Consider the following 13,426-nt stretch of genomic DNA (forward strand, 5'->3'; position numbering starts at 1 on the left):
ATTACTCCACGTCATTTATTTTTGTGGAAAGCCAGTGCAGGCCTGAGCGGCGGTCATATTTTGTACCGCGATGCGGTACATCTAGTTATTATAATGGTGGTTTTCTTTAGATCACAGACATTAGCCTAATAGTTGGAGGGCAAATTTTGTTTAATTGTTCGGAAAATATCAGTTTTAAGAGTGAGGTCATTGTGTGAGGTGATTGACAGCTATAGGCTATGTGACAGAGGAATATTATGACACTCCTCCAGAGATTCAGCTTATAATTTATAATGCTGCTGTGTTGTTTAACTTAAAATAGTATATCTCCTATTGTGACTAAAGTGGTGTGACATTTAGGTGTTGCTGTTCTGATGACATTCTGTGCTAGCATTAGAATGCTTGAAAAGGATAAGTCAAACTAACTTTAGTCACAATAGGAGATATAATATTGTAAGTTAAACAACACAACAGCATTATAATACACAAAACTAACAAGGCACTTTTAAGGTAATAATAAAAAAAAATACTTACCAAAATGTGTTTTAATCCATTAGTCTCGCTGTAGTGTTATTTTTTTCTATTATTTTTTTTCAGTGAGCTTCCAGGATGCTGTAGATAGTTCCAGATATCATATAATAAAGGATTATATATGGATATGGATATCTATGGATAGTTCTACAAGACGTGCTTTGGTTCCACTAGCGATTTGATTGGAGACCAACAGCCAATCACAATTGACCTTTAATTTTCCGATTGGTTGATTTTGTGGCACACTTGTAACGCTGTTGCAAGTTGAGCGAGCGTGTGTGTCAAGAGTTGAGCGCGCACAGAATTAAGAGGTTGAGAGAGAGAGAGAGAGAGAGAGAGAGAGAGGGGGACTTGACAGGAGCGCAGAGAATAAGTTTGTGAGAGAGAACCTGAGTAAACTGCGTGAGAGGGGTTATTATTGCACGTTAATATGGATAATAGCAAACAAGCAAATACATTTATTGAGCACGGAATCGTTATTTCCTTTGCTCAAACACATTTTTTTTTTGCGATTGTTAATTTCTGTTCAAAATATAATGTAATTAGCCTGACTTTGTCATACTCATATTCTAGTCAGAATGTGAGTCTGATACTGCTCCATAGAGATTTGATTATGGGGCGTGTCTCAACCGAACCAGGAAAAAAAAAAAAAACTCTGCACTCAATTGGATAGACCTACAACCAATCAGAGCAACGGAGTAAATGACGCATGTTCTTCATTCATATTTTCAACCAACAAAATGTTGCGGCTCTCTGTTCCTCTTTTAAAATGAATGCGCTGTCGATATCTTCTATAACAGACGCGATGGCGGAATCTACACATGATGTTTCATAAACAAAGTTCGGGAGGAGCACGTACAAAAAATCAATCCAATATCAACTTGTCATCAAACAATACCATGTCTAACATTACCCTATATCAGCATGAGGAAGCATATTCACTCTGTCAACTTACCTAACACTCCTTGACAGTTTTTCAGCATCCCTCCACCACCCCGAATCCTCACTCTTGTCTTGTTTTCTCACAACCAGGAATACGGGGGGAGTATGGCTACCGAGCCCACAGCCCTCTCCTCGGACAGCACGTCATATACGCATATCTGACTTATTTGTGTGAACTCGTGAAATCTCATATACGCATTTATTCTATCTGACTTATTTGTAAGTGTGAACTCGTGAAATCTCAATTCTCCAGCTGCAGTCGTCTTTGTTGTAAACTAATTCAAATCAAGCGCTCTTTGGTGACGTGGGTGATTACGTAACCGCAGATCATCTGTCCATCATCGATTAAAGCCCGCCCTGGCAATTTGATTGGCTCGGCCTTTTGGGAGCCGGGCATAATTACTCCTCAACGGATCGAGTCCAGACCGAACTTCCCGACCAAAAAATGTTGTGGGCGGGGTTCGGGCTGGCACCCAGGCTATAATGTAATGTGCTTGCAAAATATAGTTCTCTGTGCTCAAAACTTACAATTACTCGCTCAGGATTCAGGCACATATATAACGCCATAAATTGGGACGCATCATCAGTTCCTGGAGAGTTTAGCTCCAACCCTAATTAAACACACCAGATCCCACTAATCAAGGCCTAAAAGATTCACAGAAACTTCTAGGCAGGAGAGTTAGAGCTGGTTACACTTTTTTTAATTTTTTTTTTTATCAAAATTAATAGAGGATCATGAAATTTTACTGGTATAGGTAGTGACTACTAAATCTTTATATTACAGCCACACTACAATCACATGCATATCTGATCAAAGAATGCAAATTCTCATACCGTTTAACACTGTAAGGCTGAGTTCTGTCTTTGAATGCAATCGGTCGACCCATTGATTGGTTGCTTTTTAAAGAGAAGTATGAAGTTACAGGAGATGCTGCCTCATCTGGTCTTAGACTGTCAGGATGAGACAGAAAATTCAACTTTAACAATGTAAAAGAGACATACAACATATGCAATAAAAGGATAGTTGTATGTCTAATAAAAATAAAAAAAAATCCTTTATCATGCAACAAGAACACTATTTAAAAGTAAATTATCATACTTTTCATACCCAATGTAACTAGGGGTTTCATTGCTGAACGCAATTGGCCGATCCATTGACTGATCACTTTTCGTAGAAAGGTGTGAGAGTGCTGGAGATGCTGCTTCATCTGGTCTCGCCCTTTGGTACATGGAGAACAATGAGAGATTATTGTTAATAATTACAGATTCTAACAGCCTATAAAGCAGAAGGAGAAACAAAACCAGTTTAACATTGCACAAGAGATACGCAAAGTCAAACAAGAAGTTTTGTAACTAATAAATTGTTTTCTTTATTGTAAAATAAGCACAATATCTTCAACCTCCTGAGCTGACAATGTAAGTTCTCATACTTCTCTCCCATGTAGCTTTGTGCTGCATGGTTGAAGGCAATGGGTCTATCCATTGACTGATCACTCTTTGCTGACAGGAGTGAGAGTGCTGGAGAGGGTGCCTCATCTGGTCTCGCCCTTTGGTACATGGAGACAAAAGTGTCTAGTAAACGTTGAAATGGTTGAGTCCATTAAATGCAAACATAACTATTATTGTAATTGAAGGTTCTACAAATCCTCTACATATACTAAAAAACATCTATTCATAAACTAGCATATTTCTAGTATTTAAAGCTACACCATGTACATTTTGTATTGTTAGAATTTGACAACATCTCCTTAATGCCAACCCGTGTTTTTGCCTTACCTTGAGTCAGTATGGTAAGCCTACAATAATGATTTCTATATTAGAGATGTCAGGACATATTGCACAGATTTTGCAACGTGTGAATTAGAAAATGGTTGCTGGTAGGGCTGCACGATATTGGAAAAAAAATTACATTGCGATATTATTTTCCCAACGATATATATCGCGATATTGCGAGCCATCAATCCAGGCTAAAGTCAATAATTACCATTCCATGTTATTAATAATTTCACTAATAAGCAAGCTTCATTACAAGTAACAAAAAGGCCACTTAATATTTTATTCCAGAAACATATTTCTCTCAGAATTCGGTGAACGTTCTACGCAGGACCTAACGTTCTTCGGGTTCTAGGACCTGAAAAATTATGTTTTCTGTGCTGATTCAGTGACGTGTTCATGTAAACGGCACCTAGACCCAGCAAAAGTAGTGATTAATAATATGTAAAATATTACAATGAGACATTTTAATTGTTTATTAATAAACAAGTGTTTTCTGTAAAGATGAAGTTGACAATATACTGACTCGCGATCTTCGCAGCAGTGATCGGGAGAAATGCACTTTTCATACAGATTAAATATAGCTATATTTTTTTTAATGGTTCTGTTTAAAAGTAGAGATTTCTGTAGATAATAGATATATTTCTTTCTTTTTTTTTTTTTTTTTTTTAGGTGTGTGAGGCGAGTAGGCTACCTTTTACGCTGAGTTTCGGTTCATGGATCATAGCTTAATCTCGGGTTCAGGCGCTGGCTGCTATATTTAATTATTATTAATCATTATTAAATCCAGGAAATTGGATAATGAAATACTGATTAAAATTAAGATACAATTAATACAAAACGAAATTCGTTTTAAAGAAAGGCTTTGTGCTTTCTGTTTGAGGTCTCTGTGAACGTTTTAAAGCAGTCTTTTAGTGCCGCTTTCATAACGGTCGCGTCCGTAATATCACGTAACATTAGGCCTGTCACGATAACAAATTTTGCTGGACGATAAATTGTCCAAGAAATTATCGCGATAAACGATAATATTGTCGTTCTGAGACCATTTTCATTTAATATAATTATAATGGCATAATAATGCAGGTACACCTTTTCAACGATCTATAAACTTTTATTTCTAAAGAATATTAAACATTGAAAATGGAAAACATTTTAAATATCCAAAAAAATGAACAAAACAACCAAAAACAATAAAAGCAATGGACTCTTAGTGTCTGTTAACAAAATAAATGTCTGTTAATAAATAAAATGGATGTAAACAAAATTGCACTTCAAAAAATATTAAACATTAGGCTTTAGACATTAGGCATAAAGTGATACATTCCATAACAGGCAAAACTGCCGGTTAGGACCTTTGTAAACAAAAAAAAAAAAGCCTCAACAAGCCATATCACACCATTCTGCACTGTCCTCCTGTTACTTTGTCAAGTGATTGTGTATACTGTCGGGAAGACGGAGACGCACTTTATTGCGTGTATGCTACGCACTGAAAACTTGGTTAGGATTAGGGGTGAGGAGTGCGTGCGTATTACACGCCATAAAGAACGTATCATATGCACGCAAAAACTATTTTTGGCGTATAAATGGCACGAGAAATAACATTCGTGGTATAGATACGCATTTTCATGTGATCGGGCTCGCTGTCACAACTCACAACTAGCGTCTTCTCTCTCTCCCGGCAGTAGCCGCAAACAGTCCCGCCGGCGCTTTCCCATACGTGACTGACAAGCGCCGCGCGCCGCCTCCCCACACAAAGACCATGCAACTGACAAGAGACGAAGAGAGTTCACTCCTCCTATACGCTAAAGAACCGAGAGTGGTCATCCAGTCTCTTTGGTAGAGAGAGAGAGACGAGGAAAACAAACAAGCATGCAAATGGAATTATCGCGGCCGGAAAAATTATCGAGCTCATTTTTTTTTATCGTGCGATTAATTGACTTATCGACTATCGCGACAGGCCTACGTAACATTGTTTTTTCCTCATAAATGCGAACACGAAAAATAAACGAATGTTTAAAAAAGACAACCATCCACAACTTTATAACACTCCAGCAAAGTAGCCTACCTCTTTTTGGTCAACATCCTCCTTTTTGTAGACGAAATAGGCTTGTCCCAAATTGCTGATTTTGACTTTTTTTTGCGGCGGATCCTCTTCGTCGCGCATTTGTGAATGTTGGCTGTGAGCGCGGTGAGCTGCGGCACAGCGAACCAATCACTGTGCAGGCACGCAGAACGCGTATGGCACCCCAGCAAAAAGCCATACAACAAACTCGTGTTTACTGTGTGCTACCGTTCTCTTATGGGTAACGTTACCCTTCACATCGCATGTTCCGGCGATGTGACTATCGCTCATTCGCACATCGCGATGTCGATGTTAAAACAGAATATCGTTCAGCCCTAGTTGCTGGCTACTGTAGGTGGAGGGTGTGAGGATATTCATCCTTTTCATTTTCCTTTGGAGAGTGAGGGATGGATGTAATCATTGTTAGTAACATTCACTCTGATAAGATGATCACCTGTAATCATGGCCATACAGGCACGCCTTAAACTTTCAGATTCATCCATGTAGAATTGCAGCGCTGAAGTCCAACTCACATAATTATTACCAAAAAAATGATAAACTGCTAGAGGGCCAAAACTTACATAGTGTAGCTTTAAAACTCTTTAAAACTTGTCATAACAACTTAGGCAAGGCCATAGTATAAAGGTTCTAGAGTGTTGTGTCATTTGATCTCAAACTTGAGAGAAAACTGGTTTATCAATCTAAATTGTCATACTTCTCTTCCATAAATCTAGAGGTTCCATTTTGAACACAATCGAGCGATCCATCGTCTGATTGCTTGTTAGAGACAGATATTGCAGTGCTGAGGGGCTTCATCTGGTTCACCCTTTGATACAGAAAAATAAGTGTGATTATTCTTATGTAATAATGGATGGTTGTACACAGCACACAATGGTAACACACAGTTATTTTATTACATGAGATACAAACATGAAACTAATTAGAGTGGCTATGTGCAAAATAAACACACAAAGGTTCTGAAAATCCAGTTAAAGTACTGTAAACACATCTGTTATATAAACACGTAACATTTAAAGTGAATTGCAATACATCATGAATTGAACAAAATAAAAAAAGGTAGTTTATAGTTTACCAGACAACTAGGCTATCGATCTGGACTATTACATTTTAGAGAAAAATAATACATTTTTAAAACTGTCAAATCTTATAGCCTATATTTGTTTAGTTATCTAGTGCAAAAGTAGTTTGTTACTACAAAGTACAGCCTACTGAAAGCCAAATGCAAAACTTAACTGCGTTTGTAAATAATGGCTTCACGAAAACAAGGAAGTAGGCCTATCTGTAGGCTGTCAACTAAGTTACTTCATTTTGACTTGGCACAATTGAAAGAAAAAATTACAAATCAAATTTTATCCACACAAATATTGTTACCTAAAGATATATTGCTCTCTGAAAACTCCCAAAAGAATGGACATAGAATGGCATAACATAATCTCTCATAACTAGCATAATTCACTTGCCTTCACTTGGTAAAAATGATTAAATAAATAAAAGTCAGAGTGAAGCACACTTACCAGCTTAATCTATTTTGCTCCTATTCTGAATTCTGTGAGTAATTCAGCAATGCAAATCATTGTTGTTGGCGACTTAACACAGAGCTGTTGACGCGAAAAATGTTGCAAAGCCTAAATCGAAAACCAATCAAATCCAAACCAATCCCTGGTAAGCTGATACTATTAGACGCGTAAAGGACCTGAGCAGACAAATAATACTCGACAGAGTACAAAAATAAATGTTAAATGTGAAGGTGCGTCAAATGACACGCGTAAGCGTCTGTGCTGTGGCACTTTTACTTTTGTTTTCTCTTAAAGGAGAAATTTTGGTTTTCGACTTGTAGTAACGTAAGTGAACTTCACTTAGTGAAGATCACATGGACTAAATCTTAAAATCTAAATCTAAATCGCATTTTATTGAAAGTAGTGTTATTATATTTCTTTTATTAAAACAATAATCGGAATTTGGCCACAGGAGAACCAATGTGATATTTTTTTTTTAATTATTGAAGTTTTTATTGATTTTTCTGGAAGGTTGATACAATACACAAACAAACAAACAAACAAAACAGGCAGGGGTCAGAGGCACAAGAGTAATCCACGGAACAGGCAAGACATCCAAAAAACCAAGAGACATGAAACCAGGGAAACTGCTCAGAAATGCAGTGCAACCAGAGTGCGAATTACTGCTCCTTCACTTCTTCTATGACCATCATGGTCCACTACCATATCAATCCCCACCGTGATCGCCAAGTGCAACATGTATTGTGCAACACACATACAAGGTCTAAACATGTGACAAACTGATAATCAGTAGGCTACAGAATATCTCATTGTTATTATATATCCAAAAGAGAACTGTTTTGACCAACTCCCAAAAGTTAGAAGTTAAGTGCACTGAAATACCATAATTACTAGTAAAAGTAATACCTTTACAAGAAGCCTATCTGAAAGAAGCCTATCCGGCTCAAAATGAGGCGGAGGTGGTTAAATCATAATAATGTATTTTAATAATAAGATAATTTTGAAGGAGTTACACCGCACTCACGATCACCAAGGTGCCAGACAAACAAGACTGAAGATCTCAAAAAATAATAAACTGTCTGCACACTTAAATCCTTTAAGCAAATTTATATCACCAAGCATCCTCAGGGCATACCCAAAATAGGGCATAAGATAATTAAATGTGTATATTTTTGTAGATCATCATAGCCTAATGTGTTCCCCACTTTTTTTTTTTGTTGGTGGAGCTCGAAAAGATTTTTTTTTTACATTTTAAAGATAAAATCATTAATCTGGTGCACTTTGAGTCACCCGAATCCACTATTAAAAATGAATAATCCACCCGCAAACCGCCTATATTCTTTGATTTATATCTGCATCTGATCATCACATTACAATTATTCAAATTCTTAGTGTTAAGCATGATAATATGGTAACATATCACACTGGATTAGGCTGATTTAAAAAGAACATTTATTTAAAATAAAAGTTCTTCTTTTGGCAAAATTGCATTTCCTTAATAGCCTAAACAGAGGCTTTACTCCCTTCACGCTTAAATTGTCAATGTTTCATTACATCACTGTTTGAAAACATTCAGAATAATTTTTTGTACCTTTATAAAGGGCATTTTCCCCTAATTTTATTAAATGTATGCTCCATCTTTCATTTCAAATTCTTAAATTTTATAATAGGCCTATTCAATTAAAATAATTAGACACTATGGCTGTTACCAATAAAATTAAATAATTTACTTTGAAAAATTATAACTGTATTAAATTAGATTTTATTTTAAATATTTTTGAATATACAAATAAGGAATGTTGAAAAGAATGATACTTGATGAAACTAGCGTTTTGTCATTCAACGTTGACACTTGCTTGAGAAGTTGAAGTCGTTCTATCTCCGTTGCTTCTAGCCACGGTGGTTAAAAATGGTACGGTCCACAATAGGGGTGTCTGAAATCGCTTTGGGGGGTACAGTACAGTACCCCCCCTCCCCCTCCCCCTCAGCTGGTGACCGTTACAATTACATTGTATATTACAATATTTCAGACATTAATTCAATAGTTTAAATATTTCACATACTTATAATTTATCAAACATTTTTTATCAATTTATCAACAATTTATTAAAGGGGGGGGGGGGGGGGGGGGGGTGAAACACTCAGTTTCAGTCAATCTCATGTTAATCTTGAGTACCTATCAGTGATGCGCGGGTCAATGTATAAACAACCCGCACCCGACCGACGTTTTCAACTAACCCGCCCGCAACTCGGACCGCAAAAAGAAAAGTAGAAAATATTGTACCCGACCCGCTTCCTGACCCGCATTTTTGGACAGAGCGCAGAGCGGCATTTTTAAAAGGACGGAGCGTCGCCCTATTTCCCGCTCCAATTTTGCTCCGCGCACACCACGATTCTGAAGCATGCTCAGTCAAGCCTGACTCAGTCTTACTGTTGATGACTGCAAGATGGATTCTATTTTAAGTCAAAACTCGGCTCAATAATGGAGTTCAAAAAGTAGGCTACTTCAAAAAGGAAAATAAGAAGTCACAGGTGTAGGCTACTATAATATAAAACTAACTATAATGTGGTAGAAGAAAACGAATGTGGAGACATCATTCCAGTCAGTAAAGATTCATTTTGGAATCTAAAAAGACACATCTCTCGTAAACATTAGGGGTGTAACGATACACAAAACTGACGGTTCGGTATGTCCCACGGTTTTGACGTCTCGGTTCGGTTCGGTTCGGTTCATTTAGGTGGGGTGGGGGGTTTAGAAAGCTAAAATTGCTTTTTTTTTTTTTTTAAACAGTGCTTTAATTAACAAATTGTGTCCTTGTCTTTAAAATAATTCAATTACAAGTAAACGTCTCGCAAGGATTAAAAAAATTATCTGCTAATGCTGTAAACTATATAGGAGCCCTTACTTTCACATTACTATGCTTAACAACAGAGCCTAGACTTTTAGCCTAAATTCAGTTGCTATTTATTTTTAGATATAATAATAATCAACACTCAAGTAACAAATTGTATGAAAACATGTAAACTGTACATAAGGCAGTTTTTACATTAACATATGTTTTTACTCTAGTTTATTATTGAAATATAATTATTTACACAGTTGCTGTCATTTTCATGACAGATATTTTAAACATACATTAAATAATCAAGATGTCATTAACAGGTTAAGTAAACTATAACATATAGGCTAATACAGTGCATTTATTTAGTGAAAGGGTTCATTTCCTTAGCAAACCAACAAGCTGTGGACACTGAATGACTTGCCTGAGGTAAATAATATGTGAAAACCTAAGTGTTTCATTGACGTATTTCCGCTGTTGAAACACTGACTTAGCGATTACACGAGTTCTGATGCCTTTCAGTAGTATACTGTATCTTTCAACATACCTTCAGGTGTCCATTCATGTTTATTCTGTAACTGAGGAAGAGATGCTCGCGTTTACTCGCGCTCCGCGCTGCCGCTTTAAATGAGGAGCCTAGTATGGTGATCTGTCACGCCACATCAAAGAGCGCCAAAACGACATTTAATGTTTGAATTTCGTGATCAAATAGACAGAATCTGAAAGATTACACCTTGCTTATTATCGAAAGTAACAAAACACTGAGCTTATTGCGATTAAATGTGGTTAATGGTGGTTAGGCAACAACGCTGTATTCGTTGTGTACACATAAGACATGAGGTCCAATGGGGGCGGGGCGGGCGTGTTCGGTACGCCATGAGAGTATCGCGATTCGTATCGTTGGTGGTGTATCGCGGTTTTTCGGTTCGGTTCGAATATCGTTACACCCCTAGTAAACATGCAGTGTGATGTGAACACGCTGGGAAGAAAGCAAAAGGTTAGCAAATTGAATATGGTAACCTGTAACAAAGTAAATTAAATATAGCGTAATATTCAAACAATTGATACAAGCCCATTTAAATTTTAATCCTGCGCGCTGCGCAAAAGTTCAGTTATAAGAATGTTGGCCTAATAGTTAGGCTAATTTAGCCTACTTTTAAAACGTTAATGTATATTTTTTCATATAAATAAATTATATATATTTATATAAATTTTATTTATATTATTAGGCCCATTTATTCGTTTTATTTTACAGCAGTTTGTGTGTACAATGGATACGCCCATTTAAATTTTAATCGTGCGCGTTGCGCAAAAGTTCACTTATCAAAATTCTGGCCTAATAGTAGGCTAAATTTACTTTTAAAATTTGTATGTAGGCTATATTTTTGTTTATATAATTGTTATTTATATTATTAGGCCCATTTATTCGTTTAATTTTACAGGACTTTGTGTACGTAGGCTATTCCTTCTTACATAGGTCTAATTTGTAATTTGAAATAAAACATTTCTATTTGAAAAATGTTGTTGTTGCTCATTAGTTCTTTAGGAGGTAAGGCTGTGGTCTAAGCTAAAAGTTATATACATGTAGATTTATTTTTTATTTTTTTTCGTTTTTTGGAGCGAGCGGGGGGCGATTTGAGTGGAGCGCGGAGCAAACTGCGATGATGAGCGGAGCGGCCTGATGTAGCTTTGAGCGGGGGAGCGAACATTTCCGTGAGCGATGATGAGCGGAGATTCTCACCGCTCCACTCCGCTCATATGCTCTCTTGTACTATATAAATTACAAAGGTTTAATTGGCATCTTTATTTCAAACGACCCGACCGACCGCGACCCGAATATCATTAAAAATATTTTTGGATGACTCGTAACCGCGGGTAACCGCGGGTGACCGCAGGCACCCGCTCATTTCGGATCAACCCGCGCATCACTGGTACCTATAGTAGTACTGCATCCTTCATATCTCCAAAAAGTCTTTAGTTTTATTATATTTATAAAAGAAAGATAGACTGTACCGAGTCTTTCCGAAAAAAAACGAGCGGCTGGAGGCGTGCCGTGTGGGCTGTGCTTACGCGCCGATAGCTAACAACACACAGACATTTGAAGCAGTTTTACTCACGGTTCCAACGCACGACCGTTAACCTTTATCGTTGGGACTGCTCCATCCTTAAGCATTAGACGATCTGCAAATCTGGCGTCGAACTGGGCCTTGTTTATAAAACAATCATCGTCGAAATGCACTAGCAGCGAGCACAGAGCTTTGATGGGCGTACTGCTTTCGCTCTCTTGCTCGTCGTCGCTCTGGTCTACGGGTGCGCGCGCGCACTTCCGGGAGAGTGCCCTTAGGACCCATATAAGGAAATTCCGCCCCATCTGACGTCACACATGCCCATTCTCGAAAAAAACTTTCCGAAACTTGCCTATATGGGGAGGCTGCAGACCTGGAGCCGGTAGATCTACGCCCCAGGCAGTTTTACGCCCCTGCTGTTCCTTGCGTCCAGTAGGGGGATATACTGCGAAATAACACCATTAAATCGACGCTCAAAACTTACACATTAATAACCTTCCCGTTCATAGACTTTGCCCAATTGTGTGTTTTTTGTTAATTTAAATATAAACTTTACAGTGTAGATCTGCACTATGGATTAACATATCTGTAGATATTAATTTGTTCTTCACTCTCTTCACTCAGCCTACAGAAGACTATTTGTTTTTGTGAATTAAAAAATTAATAATACACATAGTTGAATCAGATGACAAGTAATGATATATGACCTACTTTAGAATAGTTCATTGAATATTGAATATAGAATATATTTTTAATATATGGAATATTTTTATATACAGGAGACAGAGTGAAATATGTTGTTGTGAATTTATATAAAGTTACATTTAGATATTAACCATATTTAGCCTATTAGACATACAGCACCGTGTAATCATATGGATCCTCGATGAAATATACTGTACTATTCACTATCATACAGCTACAAAACAGTGTCCTACATAGCATTTTATGAAGACAAACACAATGTATCCCTTTTCTAAAATTCCAAGGGCCATTTTGAAGAAATAGACAATATTGTTGTTCACAAAAACATTATTTATCAACACCATTTATGAATTATGATGACTCCTGTAGATGACTTCCCTATGGCTTGCCACTCTTCTTTACATGTTTTTCTATCCTCCTGTCAAAGTGTTTCTGCTCACTGATATAAAAAAAAACAAAAAACAAAAAAAAAAACCTTGGACATCCATGGTGAATTTGATTTTGTCAAATTCACACGCAGCAGGACTCACTGTTAAATTTGGTATAAAATTCCTGAATACTTAATTTTTTATCACAGTTGCTTTGGTACATTTCTCAGATCACTACTGAAATTCTCATAACTACTTTTGAACAAATTGCCAATGCTTTGGTAAATTCATGCAACTGATTATGAATTGCCTTGCTGCTTCCTAATTTATCAATTCATTATTTCCTTCATTAGTGAAATTCTAAATACACCTCTGCAATTCATCAATTCAGGACACATTTACAAAATAAAGTCTGATAGAAATGTATTGAAAACATGCTTGACAGTTTATAGTCAACCATTTTGCATTTAATGACTTATGCAAGGAACTAATTCAACAGAGAAATAGTATAATAGGCCTATATTTTGATCAACATGACATGAAGAGTTGATAATGTAGGAAACAGCAGACAGTTGTACATAATCAATTGCATGAATGTATTGAAGCATTTGCAATTTGTATA

At 36.9% G+C, this 13,426-nt stretch overlaps 1 protein-coding gene across 1 annotated transcript in view; it reads right to left on the bottom strand.

Annotated features, from left to right (window-relative positions):
- Window positions 1-7,120, bottom strand: part of LOC307166773 (uncharacterized protein) — a 419,028-nt gene extending 411,908 nt beyond the window's left edge. Inside the window, exons 1-5 of the mRNA XM_079885410.1 lie at window positions 6,823-7,120; window positions 6,003-6,113; window positions 2,883-2,999; window positions 2,561-2,671; window positions 2,287-2,403 (exon numbers count right to left, since the gene is read on the bottom strand). Coding sequence (XP_079741536.1) covers window positions 2,287-2,403; window positions 2,561-2,671; window positions 2,883-2,999; window positions 6,003-6,103 — 446 coding nt within the window. The 5' untranslated portion in view covers window positions 6,104-6,113; window positions 6,823-7,120. The remainder of the gene's footprint in view (window positions 1-2,286; window positions 2,404-2,560; window positions 2,672-2,882; window positions 3,000-6,002; window positions 6,114-6,822) is intronic.
- Between the last annotated feature and the right edge of the window lie 6,306 nt (window positions 7,121-13,426).

The sequence above is a fragment of the Squalius cephalus genome, assembly GCF_949319135.1.
Source record: "Squalius cephalus genome assembly, chromosome: 11".
NCBI lineage: Eukaryota > Metazoa > Chordata > Actinopteri > Cypriniformes > Leuciscidae > Squalius > Squalius cephalus.